Below are 17186 nucleotides of genomic sequence, written 5' to 3'. Positions count from 1 at the left end.
GCACGGCATCTCTGAGGGAAAGCCAGCGGCGGTGACTGGCCACTCGTACGCTCTGGAGCCTGGCATGGGGGGGAGGAGGCAAAGCCGGTCCCCAGCTCGGCTTGCTCTCCTGGCTCCTGAGGGGCGCCCGGTTGCAGCTTGGCCCCCGTCCCCGGGGGCCCCGTATGCTCCTCCGGCGTTAAAGCCGGAGCCCCGGGAATGCCCAGGCGAAAGCAGCCTGCGCGGTGCAGGCTGCAGCCGAAGGGGATGTGGAGCCTGTGGCGGCTCCCCCCCCGTCCCCACCGAGCCTGAGGATGGCCCGGGGGTGTGAGGCAGCGGTGCCTGTCGTGTCCCCCCCCCCCCCCCCCCGCAAACTCCGTTGCCGGCAGGGCTTCCCGTTGCCAGGGGCAACCCTTCCCAAACCCTTCAGGCTCCTCAGCGCTTCTCCGCCCTCCCGAAGAGCTCTTCCCCCTTCTGGGGGCGTGGAAAGCCTGAGGGCAGCCCCAGGCCTGCCAGCTTCCAGCGGCAGCACCGCCGAGCCAGCGGGAAGCCCTGGGCGAGCTTCTAGGCCTGCCGCAAAGCCTCCCAGCCCCGCGGTGGGAAGCTGCCGAAGCCTTGGGGCCGCCGCCAAAGAGCTCTCTCGGCTCCCCCCCCCCGCTCCCTCCCGAGGCTCTCCCAAGGCGATCCTCCGACGCTCCGCAGCTCCCAGCAGCCCTGGACACCCCCCCCGAGAAGCCCTCTGAGGTGCCCCCAGACCCTGCCCAGAGGCTTTCCAGCTGCTCTGAGAGCCTCCTTTCAACTGCCTGAGCTGGGCACAGGGCTCCAGGCCCATGGCTAGGGAACAAATGCCCCCAACAGCTGGGCACTGCGGGCAGCAATGGCCGAACTCCAAGTGAAACAGAAAGGCTTTGGGGAACTTTGGGTTTTGATTGCCACATGGGCCACGGCCAAGGTGGTTTTTTGCCCCATGGCAGACCCAAAACATTGAAGAAGAACCAGACAAACCCTGGGAAAGCTAAGCCCAGCTCGAGGGCCAGCACCAGCTGTGCCAAGGGATCATCAGCTTTATTCTCAGCACCATTAACTGGTGTTTAGAAGACCAGGAGGGCTTTGTTCCTGCTGGAGCCCTCAGCCCCTGAGAAATGAAGGTGGCAAAAGAGGAGATTTTGGTTCAGTCTGCTGGAAAGGCCTTCTCGAGGGGGGTCCCAAGTACCCTAACAGATCCAGGGCAGGTCTACTTGTGACTGCCCTCAGGTGCAGGCCGGTTACTGGTGTGGGTGAGGCAGTGGCGTGCAAGGTTCGAGCTGCGGTTGAAGCTCCTGCCGCAGTCGCTGCAGGTGAAGGGCTTCACACCGCTGTGGACACGACGGTGCAGGGTGAGATTCCACTCACTGTTGAAACTCTTGCCACAGTCAGTGCAGCTGTAGGGCCTCTCGTCGGTGTGGATGAGGCGGTGCCGGATCAGCCTGGAGCTGTTGGTGAAGACCTCAGCGCAGTCAGCACAGGGGAACAGCTTCTCTGCGCTGTGGACACGCCGGTGTTGCCTGAGCCGCGCGCCGCTGTTGAAGCTCTTGCTGCAGTCAGAACAGCTGAAGGCCTTCTCAGCGGTATGGGTGCGGCGATGGCGGCCGAGGGTGTAGCTGTGGTTGAACCTCTTGCCGCAGTCAGGGCAGCTGTAGGGTTTCTCGCCGGTGTGAACGCGGCAGTGGCGGACGAGCATCGTCCCCCGGCTGAAGCTCCTGCCGCACTCGGCGCAGCGGAACCGCTTCTCCCCGGTGTGCGTCAGGCGGTGCTGGCTAAGGGTGGAGCTCTGGCTGAAGCTCTTGCCGCACTCTCTGCAGGTGAAGGGCTTCTCGCCGGTGTGCGTGCGGCGATGGGTGACGAGGTTGCCGTTGTTCGTGAAACTCCTGCCGCAGTCACCACAGATGAAGAGCTTCTCACTGGGCCGTGGGCGCTGGTGGGCGGGGAGCGCAGAGCTGGAGGCGAAAGCCTTCTTGACAGTATGGGCGCGGCGGTGCAGGGTGAGGTGGTTCTTCTGTCTGAAGCTCTTACCACAGTCAGCACAAGTGAAAGACTTCTGGATGGCATGGGTGTGGCCCTCCTCCTCTCCCCAATCCTCATCGTCCTCCTCCTCCTCCTCCTCACAGTCATAACTGTCATCACTGTCATCATCCTCCCCCTCCATGTGATCCTCTTCCTCCTCCTCTTCCTTGGGGCTACAGTTTGGGTGCTCCATCTTCTTCTCTGTGCTGTTCTGCTCCTCCCAGCTCTTCTCTGGGTCCTTCTGTGAGGCCATGCTGGTGGAAGAAGGGGTCACTGCTGTGGCCTAGGGCATATGAAAGCACCTGAGCCCAGGAGCTCAAACCCAGAGACCCTGCCTGGGGCATGACAGCCCCTGACACCTCCCAACAGCCAACATTCAGCTGGGGAAAGGACTAGAGAGGGGCTCTCAACCTCCCAGTTTTTGCCATGGCGAAATGTCAGACCTCTAAAACCTGTGTCAAGCCCCCAGGTTCCTGTGCTGGGAGGGCTGAGACACCCTTGTACTTCTGGAGTCTCTCATCCCACCTGTTCCCAAACCTGGCAGTATTGGCAGGGTGGTTCCTGGCCTGTGCCCTTTTTTTTGATCTCTCCTGGATCAGACAATGGAGGCAGCAGCACTGACCCAGGAAGACCAAACCACTTCCAACCCTCTCCCATCCACCCTCCACCTCCCAACCCTAACCACCACCACCTTCCACACAACTGACCCCCACCCCCCTGGGGGTCCCACAGACTCCCATTGCAGCTGATGTCCTTCATTGCCCCTGAAGTGGTGAAATGTAGTGGGCAAGAGGGCCTGGAGGAGGTTGGGAGGTGCTCCAGGTGTCAGCAATAGGCTGGGGGCCTGCTGTTGTCCCAGTCTGGATTCTTGGAACATTGAAATGTTCCAAGGGGCAGAGCTGCAAGCTCAGCTCTTTCCCAGACCAGAGAGGCAGGGCTGATGGGGAGAGAAGGACACAACCCCTTCCAGAGAGAAGCAAAGGGCTTGGATGAGCGCACTGAACTCCAAGGGATGGCTCAGGGATGCAGCAGAGCTGGGCCTTACTGAGGGCAGTTCCCAAGCTCAGCAGCATGGGCACAGCACACAGCCAGGGCTGCTGAAGATGGGAGGTCTGAAGAAGTGCAGACTCAGCTCCTTGACCAGCACACAACCCCCAGCAGAATCTGCAGGGCAGCACCACAAGAGAGCTTCTCAAGGCAGCTTCTCCCAGGCCTCGGCTGCATGTTCCCTCCACTGCCTGCCCATAGCTCTGCATTTGCCAGGGGCTGTTGTTCTGGCTCCGGCTCTCCTCACAGACCCCACCCACTTTGTGCTCAGTTCTGTTCTGCAGGCACCTTCTGCCAGCAGGGCCCTGCCCAGGGCCATCTCTGTGTTGGCCATTCCTCAACTGAGCAGCAGAGAAGCCCTGATGACACTAAGAAAGGGATAGTCATGCTTTCTGAAGGTGGAAGAAAGAAGGAAGAGATTTGGTCAGCTTCTTGCAAAACCTCTTCATCCCCTACTGATGCGGGAGGAGCCTCTGCCTCCTGGGCAAACCTGGCACCTCCAGCACCATTCACACAGAGGCAGCCCTAAAGAACTAAACTTGAGAGGTTTTTTGTTTCCATTTCTGTCGCTTTTCTCTCTGGAGTTCTCCTGGAGACGCCACTCCACATCCCCAGAGACAATGGGATTTGATGTGAGGGCAAAGTGCCCGTGGTCTGTTGGTAATCTCCCAGCTAACACATGCAGAGGAGAATTCACTCCTTTTCTCTCCTGAAATGCTGCCAGATTTTGGCATTTCCTGCAGAGAGTTTTCAGCTGGGCACTTGATCCTTTGGAGGGACAAGGCCTAATTCCTGCCTGACCATTTCCAGGCACTTCCCCCATCCCCAGCCCATCCATACCCCTGGTATCTTTGCTGTCCTGTGACCCTGTGTCCCACCCCCCCCCTGCCACTGCAGCTGGAAGGGTGGAATGGAAAATGATGTGTCTGAGGAAGCAGCTAATGAACTGGGCTGGCACTAGGAGAACGAGAACGGCAGGGCCCTGAGACTAAAGGGCTGGATGAGCTGGAGGGCTGAAAGAACCAGCAGCAAGCCAAGTGGGAGGTTCCAGATGAGAGATGGGGAGGGACCCTGCAGACACCTCACACAGGAATTGATGAAGTGGGACAGAGAGGAAGTGATTTCTGCCCTGGGGTATGGGGTGAGGTGTGCCGGTAGGCTCCCCTAGAGCACCTGCTTGGGTGGTGTCAGAGGACTGTCCTGAGCCAGGCAGGATTTAGGTGTTTGAGCGTTCAGGGTCAGGTGCTGCCACCACCACTGTAGGTAGGAGCCAGGCAGAGCCAGGCAGCTGCTGAACTAACCCCTCCCAGCCCCTGCAGTCTTCACCATTCATCTGTCCATCTCCACTCACTCTGTGCCCCTCCCCGGGGGCTTAAATACCATCAATATCTGTTTAGGACTCCTAAAGAGCTCTAAGGAAGGTTTTGGCCCTCAAATCTCTTAAAAACCCCCACCTAAAATCATCAGAATTCCTTCAAAAGTCATTACAATGATTCCAAACTCTGAAAGCCTATTTTGGAAGAGGTTTAAATTCATTCCTCAGCCTCTTTGGGTGTTCGACACCTATCTAAAATAGGCTTAAAACCACCTCAAAACATCACCAAAGTCTCCTCACAAGCAGTTCCTGAGCCATGGAGTCACTAAAGTCCCTTAAGGACTCTTCAAACTACTTTTGAAGAGAGTTCAGTGAGATTTTAGTCTTCTGTCAGGGTTAAACACCCTGCAAAAGTCTTGCAAAATGTTTCAAACTGCCTGGGGGGGAAAAAACAAAATAACCACCACCAACTCTGCCAAGATCTTCAAAAGTTACCAAACGATCTGCAAAACTCTTCAAAATGGTTTTGTGGGGATTGTGATGAGTTTCTGAGCTTCTTGAAGCCTACCACAGCCCTGGAAAATGCTTCAAGAGACTTAAAACTGCCCTGAAAATGAACCTCTCTTTAAAGCTCTGCAACCCCCCCTAAAAACTCATTCAAAACACTTTGAATGCTGCACTTTGGCCACGGCAACCCCAGGCAGAGCTACAGGCTGGGGGCAGAGTGGCTGAGAGCTGCCAAACAGAGAGGGACCTGGGGGTGCTGATTGACACCTGCCTAAACATGAGCCAGCAGTGTGCTCAGGTGGCCAAGAGGGCCAGTGGCATCCTGGCCTGCATTAGGAATAGTGTGGCCAGCAGGAGCAGGGAGGTCATTGTGCCCCTGGACTCTGCATTGGTTAGGCCACACCTTGAGTACTGTGTCCAGTTCTGGGCCCCTCAGTTTAGGAAGGACATCGAGGCACTTGAAGGTGTCCAGAGAAGGGCAACAAGGCTGGGGAGAGGCCTTGAGCACAGCCCTGGGAGGAGAGGCTGAGGGAGCTGGGGTTGTTTAGCCTGGAGAAGAGAAGGATCAGAGGTGACCTCATTGCCCTCTACAACTACCTGAAAGGTGGTTGTAGACAGGAGGAGGTTGGTCTCTTCTCCCAGGCAACCAGCACCAGAACAAGGGGACACAGTCTCAAGCTGTGCCAGGGGAGGTTTAGACTCGAGGTGAGGAAAAAGTTCTTCACTGAGCGAGTCGTTCGTCATTGGAATGTGCTGCCCAGGGAGGTGGTGGAGTCGCCGTCCCTGGAGGTGTTCAAGGGGAGATTGGATGTGGCACTTGGTGCCATGGTCTAGTTGTGAGGTCTGTTGGAACAGGTTGGACTTGATGATCCTTGGGGTCTCTTCCAACCTTAGTTACTGTGATACTGTGATGCTGTGAAAACATGCAGTTCACTGTGGTGAAGCCACATTATGCCCAGCTATTGAATCTTGTCCCAGCATGTGGACAAGTTCCCCTCTTTCATGAGAGAGACAAAAGCCAAGGCATTAGCCAGGCCACCACGCAACCCCTGCACGCTCCCATCATAGAATACATAGAAGAGAACCCAGAGAATAAACCAGGTTGGAAGAGACCTTCAAGATCATCGCGTCCAACCCATCAACCAATCCAACACCACCCAAACAACTAACCCACGGCACCAAGCACCCCATCAAGTCTTCTCCTGAAAACCTCCAGTGAGGGCGACTCCACCACCTCCCCAGGCAGCCCATTCCCATGGGCAATCACTCTCTCTGTGTAGAACTTCCTCCTAACCTCCAGCCTGAACCTCCCCTGGTGCAGCCTGAGACTGTGTCCTCTTGTTCTGGTACTGGCCGCCTGGGAGAAGAGACCAACATCCGTCTGCCTCCAACCTCCCTTCAGGTAGTTGTAGAGAGCAATAAGGTCACCCCTGAGTCTCCTCTTCTCCAGGCTAAGCAACCCCAGCTCCCTCAGCCTCTCCTCGCAGGGCTTGTGTTCCAAACCCCTCACCAACTTTGTTGCTCTTCTCTGGTCTCTTTCCAGCAAGTCAACATCCACACAAACTCTGCAAGGGGGCATTTACAGGCACCCTTCACAGGTATCGCTCTGCGGTTACTGGAACTACCTTTCCAGAACGTTTCTGGCCTGCATCAGGAACAGTGTGGCCAGCAGGAGCAGGGAGGTCATTGTGCCCCTGAACACTGCACTGGTTAGGCCGCACCTCGAGTCCTGTGTCCAGTTCTGGGCCCCTCAGTTTAGGAAGGAGGGAGCGCTGGTTGGAGTCCCGGGCAAGGTGGACCGTGGCAGCAGCAGCACGTACCCAGGTATAGGCTCAAACACAAATAGGGGGGGGCTCATTTACCAAACAGTCTCACTGTCTCACAGTATCACCAAGGTTGGAAGAGACCCCAAGGATCATCGAGTCCAACCTGTCCCAACAGACCTCACAACTAGACCATGGCACCAAGTGCCACGTCCAATCTCCCCTTGAACACCTCCAGGGACGGCGACTCCACCACCTCCCTGGGCAGCACATCCCAATGCCGAACGACTCGCTCAGTGAAGAACTTTTTCCTCACCTCGAGTCTAAACCTCCCCTGGCACAGCTTGAGACTGTGTCCCCTTGTTCTGGTGCTGGTTGTCTGGGAGAAGAGACCAACCCCTTCCTGGCTACAGCCACCCTTCAGGTAGTTGTAGAGGGCAATGAGGTCACCTCTGATCCTTCTCTTCTCCAGGCTAAACAACCCCAGCTCCCTCAGCCTCTCCTCCCAGGGCTGTGCTCAAGGCCTCTCCCCAGCCTTGTTGCCCTTCTCTGGACATCTTTAAGTGTCTCGATGTCCTTCCTAAACTGAGGGGCCCAGAACCGGACACAGGACTCAAGGTGTGGCCTAACCAATGCAGAGTCCAGGGGCACAATGACCTCCCTGCTCCTGCTGGCCACACTATTCCTAATGCAGGCCAGGATGCCATTGGCCTTCTTGGCCACCTGGGCACACTGCTGGCTCATGTTTAGGCGGCTGTCAACCAGCACCCCCAGGTCCCTCTCTGTTTGGCAGCTCTCCAGCCACTCTGACCCCAGCCTGTAGTTCTGCATGGGGTTGCCGTGGCCAAAGTGCAGCACCCGGCACTTGGACTTGTTAAATGCCATCCCATTGGCCTCTGCCCATCTGCCCAGTGGGTCGAGGTCCCTCTGCAGAGCCTTTCCACCCTCTAACTGACCAACATCTGTTCCCAACTTGGTGCCATCTGCAAACTTGCTGATGACTGACTGAACCCCCTCCTCCAGATCATCAATGAAGATGTTGAAGAGGATGGGGCCCAGCACTGATCCCTGGGGGACGCCACTGGTGCCTGGCTGCCAGCTGGCTGTGGCACCATTCACCACCACTCTCTGGGCTCGGCCCTCCAGCCAGTTCCTAACGACCCCTCTTTACCATTTGCCCCAGTGAATACTGGCCCAAGGAGCATCTGTTGCTAACACAAAGCTTAACCAAAGACCTGCCATCTACCAAGTGTAGGATAACCAGGGAAACAAACATCTAGCCTGGCCCCTGTGTACCACAGGGGTGAGACCACGCCCAGGTAGGCTGTTTACCTGGACTCAGTGGCACCAGGATCCCCCCTCCCCCCTGCTGCCTCCAGAAAGGAGGGGGAACAAAGGAGGGTTAACACACAGAGAAGTATGTTCTGGAACTATTTGGGGCACAACCCTGGCCATAAGCATCATCCACTACAGCGCTGGGCCCCATCCTCTTCAACATCTTCACTGATGATCTGGATGAGGGGATTGAGTCAGTCATCAGCAAGGACACCAAATTAGGAGCAGATGTTGAGGGTAGGAGGGACCTTGACTGGCTGGACAGATGGGCAGAGTCCAACGGGAGGGCATTCAACAAGTCCAAGTGCCAGGGGCTGCACTTTGGCCACAACAACCCCGTGCAGTGCTACAGGCAGGGGCCAGAGTGACTGGAGGGCTGCCAGACAGAGAGGGACCTGGGGGTGCTGTTTGATGGTAGGCTGAACATGAGCCAGCAGTGCACCCAGGTGGCTAAGAAGGCCAATGACATCCTGGCCTGCATTAGGAACAGTGTGGCCAGCAGGAGCAGGGAGGTCATTCTGCCCTGTACTCAGCACTGGTTAGGCCACACCTTGAGTCCTGTGTCCAGTTCTGGGCCCCTCAATTTAAGAAGGATATTGAGACTCTTGAACATGTCCAGAGAAGGGCAATGAGACTGGGGAGGGGTCTTGAGCACAGCCCTGTGAGGAGAGGCTGAAGGAGATGAGGTTGCTTAGCCTGGAGAAGAGGAGGCTCAGGGGAGACCTTCTTGCTCTCTCCAACTCCCTGAAGGGAGGCTGTAGCCAGGAGGGGGTTGGTCTCTTCTCCCAGGCAACCAGCACCAGAACAAGAGGACACAGTCTCAAGCTGCACCAAGGGAAGTTTAGGCTTGAGGTGAGGAGGAAGTTCTTCACAGAGTGTTGTTGGCCACTGGAATGTGCTGCCCAGGGAGGTGGTGGAGTCCCCATCCCTGGAGGTGTTCAAGAGGGGATTGGACATGGTAGTTGGTGCCATGGTGTAGGAGTCCTGAGGTGCTGGGTGACAGGTTGGACTTGATGATCTTTGAGGTCTTTTCCAACCTTATTGATTCTATGATTTAGGGGGCTTTAATCCCCTCTAAGAACATTCAGGCCTGCAAGCAGCCTTTTGGGGAAGCTGCCCCCACCCCTCACTGCCTTTTTCTCTGCTGCATCATTGCCTCCCCCCCTGCCCCAAGGCATTATGGAAGGAAAGACAGAAAAAGGGAAACAGCTTCTCAGCTCTCTGTCCCCCCCGAAGCCAGGGACAACCTTCTTGGTAAGATCCATGCCTTCAACCCACAGCTGAGCTCTTGTTGTGCTTCTCTTCTCTCTGAGAGCTGTTGCACAGCTCTGCATCTCCAAGCTCAGGCTGCTGGGAGGACACCTGGGGACACTGGGAGCACCAGGAAGGGAATTTGGAGGGACAGGGAGAACACAGGGGCCATACTCTTACAGCACTTACTGCTACTGGGAGCAGACCCCTCACAACTCTTCCAGACGGCTGCAGACCGACCCCCCTCCCCCCGCCCCTGCTTGCCTACGGCCCTCCCCCTCCCCCTTAGCTGCCGCTTCTCGCTGCTCCCCCCCCGCCGCCTCCACCCACCAGATCCACACGGCCTCGGGGGTCGGCAGCCTGCCGCCAGGTCCAGGCAGCCCTGCACAGGGCAGAGTCCTGCAGCTGCTACGGAAGAACCCCGGAGAGCACCAGAGGCTGTCGCTAACCTGGGGCAGAGCAGAGGGGCCGAAAGCAGCCGACGGACGCTGGGAAAGGCGGAGCGAAGAGCAGAGCTCAGCTCAGCCGGGCGGCGCTCAGCGCTCCCCGACCCGCAGCGGCCCCCAACCCCCCTCCCCCCACCCCGCATCTCCTCCCGAATCCAGCCCCTCCCCCCCCCGCAGCGGCCCCCGAGCCCCCCGACCCGCAGCGGCCCCCAACCCCCCTCCCCCCACCCCGCATCACCTCCCGAATCCAGCCCGCCCCCCCCGCAGCGGCCCCCGAGCCCCCCGACCCGCAGCGGCTCCCAGCCCCCCTCCCCCACCCCGCATCACCTCCCGAATCCAGCCCCTCCCCCCCCCGCAGCGGCCCCCGAGCCCCCCGACCCGCAGCGGCCCCCAACCCCCCTCCCCCACCCCGCCTCACCTCCCGAATCCAGGCCCCCGCAGCGGCCCCCGAGCCCCCCGACCCTCAGCGGTTCCCAACCCCCCTCCCCCCACCCCGCATCTCCTCCCGGCTGCCCCCCCCCCGCAGCGGCCCCCAACCCCCCCTCCCTCCCGCAGCGGCTCCCAACCCCCCTCCCCCCACCCCGCATCACCTCCCGAATCCAGCTCCGCCCCCCCGCAGCGGCCCCCGAGCCCCCCGACCCGCAGCGGCCCCCAACCCCCCTCCCCCCACCCCGCATCTCCTCCCGACTGCCCCCCCCACCCCCCCGCCACCACCCCCCCCCCGCAGCGGCTCCCGAACCCTCCCCCCGCCCGCAGCGGCTCCCAACCCCCCGACCCCGCATCACCTCCCGACTGCCTCCCTCCCCCCCCCCCCCCCCGCAGCGGCTCCCGAACCCTCCCCCCCCGCAGCGGCTCCCGAACCCCGACCACCCATCGCTGCCGCTTGCCCAACCGGTTCCACGCGGTCCCGGCGCCCTGCCGCCAGCTCCGGGAACGCTCCCGCAGGCAGAGCCAAGGCAGAGCCCTGCGGCTGCTACAGAGCCACCTCCGGGAGCAGCAGAGACTGGCACCGACCCAGGGCAGAGGGCGCAGGGGTCCTGCTGGCCAGGACCGGCGCCATGTTAGTGAGGGCGGCGGCTTGTTGGGGAGGGCCGCGGCGCCATCTTGGGGAGGGCGGCGGCGCCATCTTGGGGAGGGCGGCGACGCCATCTTGGGGAGGGCGGCGGCGCCATCTTGGGGAGGGCGGCTGCTTCTTGGTGCAGCTGGCTGGCGCCCTCTTGCTGCCTCCAGGTCCCTTTGGATGGCCCCAGAGCCCCTTTGTCACCCTCCAAACCCCTTCAGGTGCCCCCAGCTCGCCTTTAGATGCCGGGGGAGACAAGGCTGGGGCGTCCCGAGGCTGCAGGGGCGCCGAAAAGCAGAGTGAGACCTCCCCAAGTGCTGCGGGACTGCAGCACTGGACCCCCCGCAGAGAGCCCTAACCTTGGGTGCCACCACCACCTCCTTCGGGACCCTCCAGGATCCCCTTTCCAAACCTTAAAGAGTGCCCGCCCCCCCCCGCCCCCCGACACCCTCAAACCCTTTTGACACATGCACTGTAACCCCAGCCCCTCCTTGGCCCCTCAGAGCCCCCCCAAGAACCATCCCTCCCCACCAATTCCTATCTGATCCTTTTTGTTCTCTCCAGAATCCCCTTAGGACACTCCCCAGGGCGCCCCCCCCCCCCCCCCCCCCCCCCCCCAAAAACTGAAGACCCTCTCCAAAACCTTAAGACACACCCACCCCACCCAAGCCCAGGACACCTCCAGACCCTTATGACCCACCCCCAGACCCCTGCATACTCCTGTGGTCCCCTGCGGACCCCTGCGGACCCCTGCGGAACTCCGTAGACCCCCGAGCACCCCTGCAGACCCTTACAGATCCCTGCAGACACCTGCAGAATCCCTCAGAGCCCTGCAGACCCTCTCAGACACCTATGGCCCCTGCGCACCCTTATGGAGCCCTGCAGACCCCCACAGACCCTTGCGGACCCCCACAGAACCCTACGGACCCCTGCGGACCCCTGCAAAGCCCTAGAGACACCCCCAGAGCCCTGCAGGCTCCTGAGGGGCCCCTATGGCCCCTTGCAGACCCTTACAGACCCCTTTGGATGCCTACAGATCCCCACACACCCTTACGGAGCCCTGCAGACCCCTACAGACCTCCGCTGACCCCTGCAGAACCCCACGGACCCCTGCAGACCCTTATGAACTCTTATGGACCCCTGCAGACCCTTATGGACCCCTGCAGACCCTAATGGACTCTTATGGACCCCTGCAGACCCTTATGGACCCCTATGGACCCCTGCAGCCCCTTATGGACCCCTATGGACCCCTGCAGACCCTTATGGACTCTTATGGACCCCTGCAGACACTTATGGACTCTTGTGGACCCCTGCAGACCCTAATGGACCCCTGCAGACCCTTATGGACCCCTGCAGACCCTTATGGACTCTTATGGACCCCTGCAGACCCTTATGGACCCCTGCAGACCCTTATGGACTCTTATGGACCCCTGCAGACCCTTATGGACCCCTGCAGACCCTTATGGACTCTTATGGACCCCTGCAGACCCTAATGGACTCTTAAGGACCCCTGCAGACCCTAATGGACTCTTAAGGACCCCTGCAGACCCTTATGGACCCCTGCAGACCCTAATGGACTCTTATGGACCCCTGCAGACCCTTATGGACCCTTATGGACCCCTGCAGACCCTAATGGACTCTTATGGACCCCTGCAGACCCTTATGGACCCCTGCAGACCCTTATGGACCCTTATGGACCCCTGCAGACCCTTATGGACCCTTATCGACCCCTGCAGACCCTTATGGACTCTCTTATGACCCCTGCAGACCCTTATGGACTCTTATGGACCCCTGCAGATCCTTATGGACCCCTGCAGACCCTTATGGACCCTTATGGACCCCTGCAGACCCTTATGGACCCCTGCAGACCCTTATGGACCCTTATGGACCCCTGCAGACCCTTATGGACCCTTATCGACCCCTGCAGACCCTTATGGACTCTCTTATGACCCCTGCAGACCCTTATGGACTCTTATGGACCCCTGCAGACCCTTATGGACTCTTATGGACCCCTGCAGACCCTTATGGACCCCTGCAGACCCTAATGGACTCTTATGGACCCCTGCAGACCCTTATGGACCCCTGCAGACCCTAATGGACTCTTATGGACCCCTGCAGACCCTTATGGACCCCTGCAGACCCTAATGGACTCTTATGGACCCCTGCAGACCCTTATGGACTCTTATGGACCCCTGCAGACCCTTATGGACCCCTGCAGACCCTTATGGACTCTTATGGACCCCTGCAGACCCTAATGGACTCTTATGGACCCCTGCAGACCCTTATGGACCCCTGCAGACCCTAATGGACCCCTGCAGACCCTTATGGACTCTTATGGACCCCTGCAGACCCTTATGGACCCCTGCAGACCCTAATGGACCCCTGCAGACCCTTATGGACTCTTATGGACCCCTGAAGACCCTTATGGACCCCTGCAGACCCTTATGGAATCTTATGGACCCCTGCAGACCCTTATGGACCCCTGCAGACCCTAATGGACTCTTATGGACCCCTGCAGGCCCTTATGGACTCTCTTATGACCCCTGCAGACCCTTTTGGACCCTTATAGACCCCTGCAGACCCTTATGGACTCTTATGGACCCCTGCAGACCCTTATGAACTCTTATGGACCCCTGCAGACCCTAATGGACTCTTATGGACCCCTGCAGACCCTTATGGACCCCTGCAGACCCTAATGGACTCTTATGGACCCCTGCAGACCCTTATGGACCCCTGCAGACCCTTATGGACTCTTATGGACCCCTGCAGACCCTTATTCACCCCTGCAGACCCTTATGGAGTCTTATGGACCCCTGCAGACCCTTATGGACCCCTGCAGACCCTTATGGACTCTTATGGACCCCTGCAGACCCTTATGGACCCCTGCAGACCCTAATGGACTCTTATGGACCCCTGCAGACCCTTATGGACCCCTGCAGACCCTAATGGACTCTTATGGACCCCTGCAGACCCTTATTCACCCCTGCAGACCCTTATGGACCCCTGCAGACCCTTATTCACCCCTGCAGACCCTTATGGACTCTTATGGACCCCTGCAGACCCTAATGGACTCTTATGGACCCCTGCAGACCCTTATGGACCCCTGCAGACCGTTATGGACCCTTATGGACCCCTGCAGACCCTTATGGACTCTTATGGACCCCTGCAGTCCCTTATGGACCCTTATGGACCCTTGCAGACCCTTATGGACCCTTATGGACCCCTGCAGACCCTTATGGACCCCTGCAGACCCTAATGGACCCCTGCAGACCCTTATGGAATCTTATGGACCCCTGCAGACCCTTAAGGACCCCTGCAGACCCTAATGGACTCTTATGACCCCTGCAGACCCTTATGGACCCCTGCAGACCCTTATGGACCCCTGCAGACCCTAATGGACTCTTATGGACCCCTGAAGACCCTTATGGACCCCTGCAGACCCTTATGGACCCCTGCAGACCCTTATGGAATCTTATGGACCCCTGCAGACCCTTAAGGACCCCTGCAGACCCTAATGGACTCTTATGGACCCCTGCAGACCCTTATGGACTCTCTTATGACCCCTGCAGACCCTTATGGACTCTTATGGACCCCTGCAGATCCTTATGGACCCCTGCAGACCCTTATGGACTCTTATGGACCCCTGCAGATCCTTATGGACCCCTGCAGACCCTTATGGACCCCTGCAGACCCCTGCAGACCCTTATGGACCCCTGCAGACCCCTGCAGACCCTTATGGACCCCTGCAGACCCCTGCAGACCCTTATGGACCCCTGCAGACCCTAATGGACCCCTGCAGACCCTTATGGACTCTTATGGACCCCTGCAGACCCTAATGGACTCTTATGGACCCTTGCAGACCCTTATGGACCCCTGCAGACCCTTATGGACCCCTGCAGACCCTAATGGACTCTTATGGACCCCTGCAGACCCTTATGGACCCCTGCAGACCCTTATGGACCTCTGCAGACCCTTATGGACCCTTATGGACCCCTGCAGACCCTTATGGACCCCTGCAGACCCTTATGGACCCTTATGGACCCCTGCAGACCCTTATGGACCCCTGCAGACCCTTATGGACCCTTATGGACCCCTGCAGACCCTAATGGACCCCTGCAGACCCTTATGGACCCCTGCAGACCCCTGCAGACCCTTGCAGCCCCCAGGAATCCCTGCAGACGCCTCCAGGCCCTTATGGACCCCTTGGGAATCCTTGCTGAGCCCTATGGACACCACCTGTGGACCCCTCTGCCCCGCCATGGACCCCCCTGGGACCCCTGCAGACCCTTACAGAACCCTGAGGGGCGCTGTGGCCTCTCACACAGCCTCATGGAGCCCTGACCCTCCCCCGCGGAACACTGCGGCTCCTTACGGACCCTCCCCCCCCTTGGACCCTGGCCAAGGGAACCCTGCAGGCCCTTATGGAATCCTATGGACCCCTGAGGACCCCTGCAGACCCCTCCAGGCCCCTCCAGACCCTTATGGACCCCTGCAGACCCCTGCAGACCTTTACAGAGCCCTGCAGCCCCCTGCAGATTCTAATGGAGCCCCAGGGACCCTTGCAGACCCCCCACAGACCCTTGCAAACCCCCAGCAGACCCCTATGGAACACCATGGACCTTTGCAGGGCCCTGCAGACCTTTAGAGACCCCCACAGACCCTTACAGAGCCCCACAGACCCTTGCAGGCCCCTGCAGACCCTTATGGACCCCTGCAGACCCCTGTGGACCCTTACAGAGCCCCACAGACCCTTGCAGACCCCCCACAGACCCTTATGGACCCCTACAGACCCCTGTGGACTCTCACACAGCCTTGCAGGACCCTTGCAGGACCCTACAGACCCCCCCCGACTCCTGCAGACCCTTTTGGAGCCCCACAGACCCCTGCAGACCCTCACAGCCCCCTGCAGACCCTTGCAGGCCCCCACAGACCCCTGTGGACCCTTATGGAGCCCCACAGACCCTCACAGACCCCCATGGACCCCTGCAGACCCTTATGGACCCCTGCAGACCCTTATGGACTCTTATGGACCCCTGCAGACCCTTATGGACCCCTGCAGACCCCTGCAGACCCTTACAGAGCCCCACAGACCCTTGCAGCCCCCCTGCAGAGCCTTATGGACCCCTACAGACCCCTGCAGAGCCTTACAGAGCCCCACAGACCCTTGCAGACCCCCCACAGACCCTTATGGAGCTCTGCAGACCCTTGTGGAGCCCCACAGACCCTTATGGACCCTTACAGACCCCTGTGGACCCTTACGAACCCCCCACAGACTCCTGTGGACCCTTATGGAGCCCCACAGACCCCTGCGGACCCTCACAGACCCCTGCAGACCCCTGTGGACCCTTATGGAGCCCCACAGACCCTTCCAGACCCCCATGGACCCCTGTGGACCCTTATGGAGCCCCACAGACCCTTCCAGACCCCCATGGAGCCCTGTGGACCCTTATGGAGCCCCACAGACCCTTCCAGACCCCCATGGAGCCCTGTGGACCCTTATGGAGCCCCACAGACCCTTCCAGACCCCCTGCAGACCCTTATGGACCCCTACAGACCCCTGTGGACCCTTACAGAGCCTTGCAGGACCCTTGCAGGACCCTACAGACCCCCCCAGACTCCTGCAGACCCTTTTGGAGCCCCACAGACCCTTGCAGGCCCCCACAGACCCCTGTGGACCCTTATGGAGCCCCACAGACCCTTACAGACCCCCATGGACCCCTTATGGAGCCCCACAGGCCCTTCCAGACCCCCTGTGGACCCTTATGGAGCCCCACAGACCCTTCCAGACCCCCATGGATCCCTATGGACCCTTATGGAGCCCCACAGACCCTTCCAGACCCCCATGGACCCCTATGGACCCTTATGGAGCCCCACAGACCCTTCCAGACCCCCATGGACCCCTGTGGACCCTTATGGAGCCCCACAGACCCTTCCAGACCCCCATGGACCCCTATGGACCCTTATGGAGCCCCACAGACCCTTACAGACCCCCATGGACCCCTGAGGACCCTTATGGAGCCCCACAGGCCCTTCCAGACCCCCATGGACCCCTGTGGACCCTCTCAGACCCCTGCAGACCCTTAACAGTCCCCTGCAGCCCATTGCAGGCCCCCACAGACCCCTGTGGACCTTTGCAGGCCCCTGAGACCATTATGGACCCCTGCAGACCCCTGTGGAGCCCCACAGACCCTTATGGACCCTGCAGACCCCTGCAGACCCTTACAGAGCCCCACAGACCCTTTCAGACCCCCAACAGACCCTTATGGACCCCTACAGACCCCTGCAGACCCTTACAGAGCCTTGCAGGACCCTTGCAGGACCCTACAGACCCCCCCAGACTCCTGCAGACCCTTTTGGAGCCCCACAGACCCCTGCAGACCCCCATGGACCCCTGTGGACCCTTATGGAGCCCCACAGACCCTCACAGACCCCCATGGACC

General features: G+C 59.6%; 2 protein-coding genes across 2 annotated transcripts in view; one reads left to right on the top strand and one right to left on the bottom strand.

Moving 5' to 3' along the window:
- Window positions 1-17186, top strand: part of LOC128899278 (gastrula zinc finger protein XlCGF26.1-like) — a 155854-nt gene that overhangs the window by 19449 nt on the left and 119219 nt on the right. The window lies entirely within an intron of this gene.
- On the bottom strand, window positions 1084-2275 carry LOC104298721 (gastrula zinc finger protein XlCGF17.1-like). The gene is made up of 2 exons (XM_054177648.1): window positions 1970-2275; window positions 1084-1912 (listed from the first exon to the last, which is right to left on the bottom strand). Exons 1-2 carry the CDS (start codon window positions 2273-2275, stop codon window positions 1214-1216), a joined length of 1005 nt encoding a protein of 334 aa, XP_054033623.1. The 3' UTR covers window positions 1084-1213.

The sequence above is a fragment of the Dryobates pubescens genome, chromosome 42, assembly GCF_014839835.1.
Source record: "Dryobates pubescens isolate bDryPub1 chromosome 42, bDryPub1.pri, whole genome shotgun sequence".
Taxonomy (NCBI): domain Eukaryota; kingdom Metazoa; phylum Chordata; class Aves; order Piciformes; family Picidae; genus Dryobates; species Dryobates pubescens.
The sequence above is the reverse complement of the archived record's forward strand: the minus strand, read 5'-3'. Positions and strand labels throughout refer to the sequence as shown.

What these genes read in the sequence shown, in the direction of transcription:
- LOC104298721 (XM_054177648.1), bottom strand. Translation starts at nt 2,275, where the DNA reads ATGGCCTCACAGAAGGACCCAGAGAAGAGCTGGGAGGAGCAGAACAGC. An exon ending in GCGCCCATACTGTCAAGAAG is followed by an intron (nt 1,913 to 1,969) that starts GCTTTCGCCTCC and finishes CCCAGTGAGAAG; the next exon opens with CTCTTCATCTGTGGTGACTG.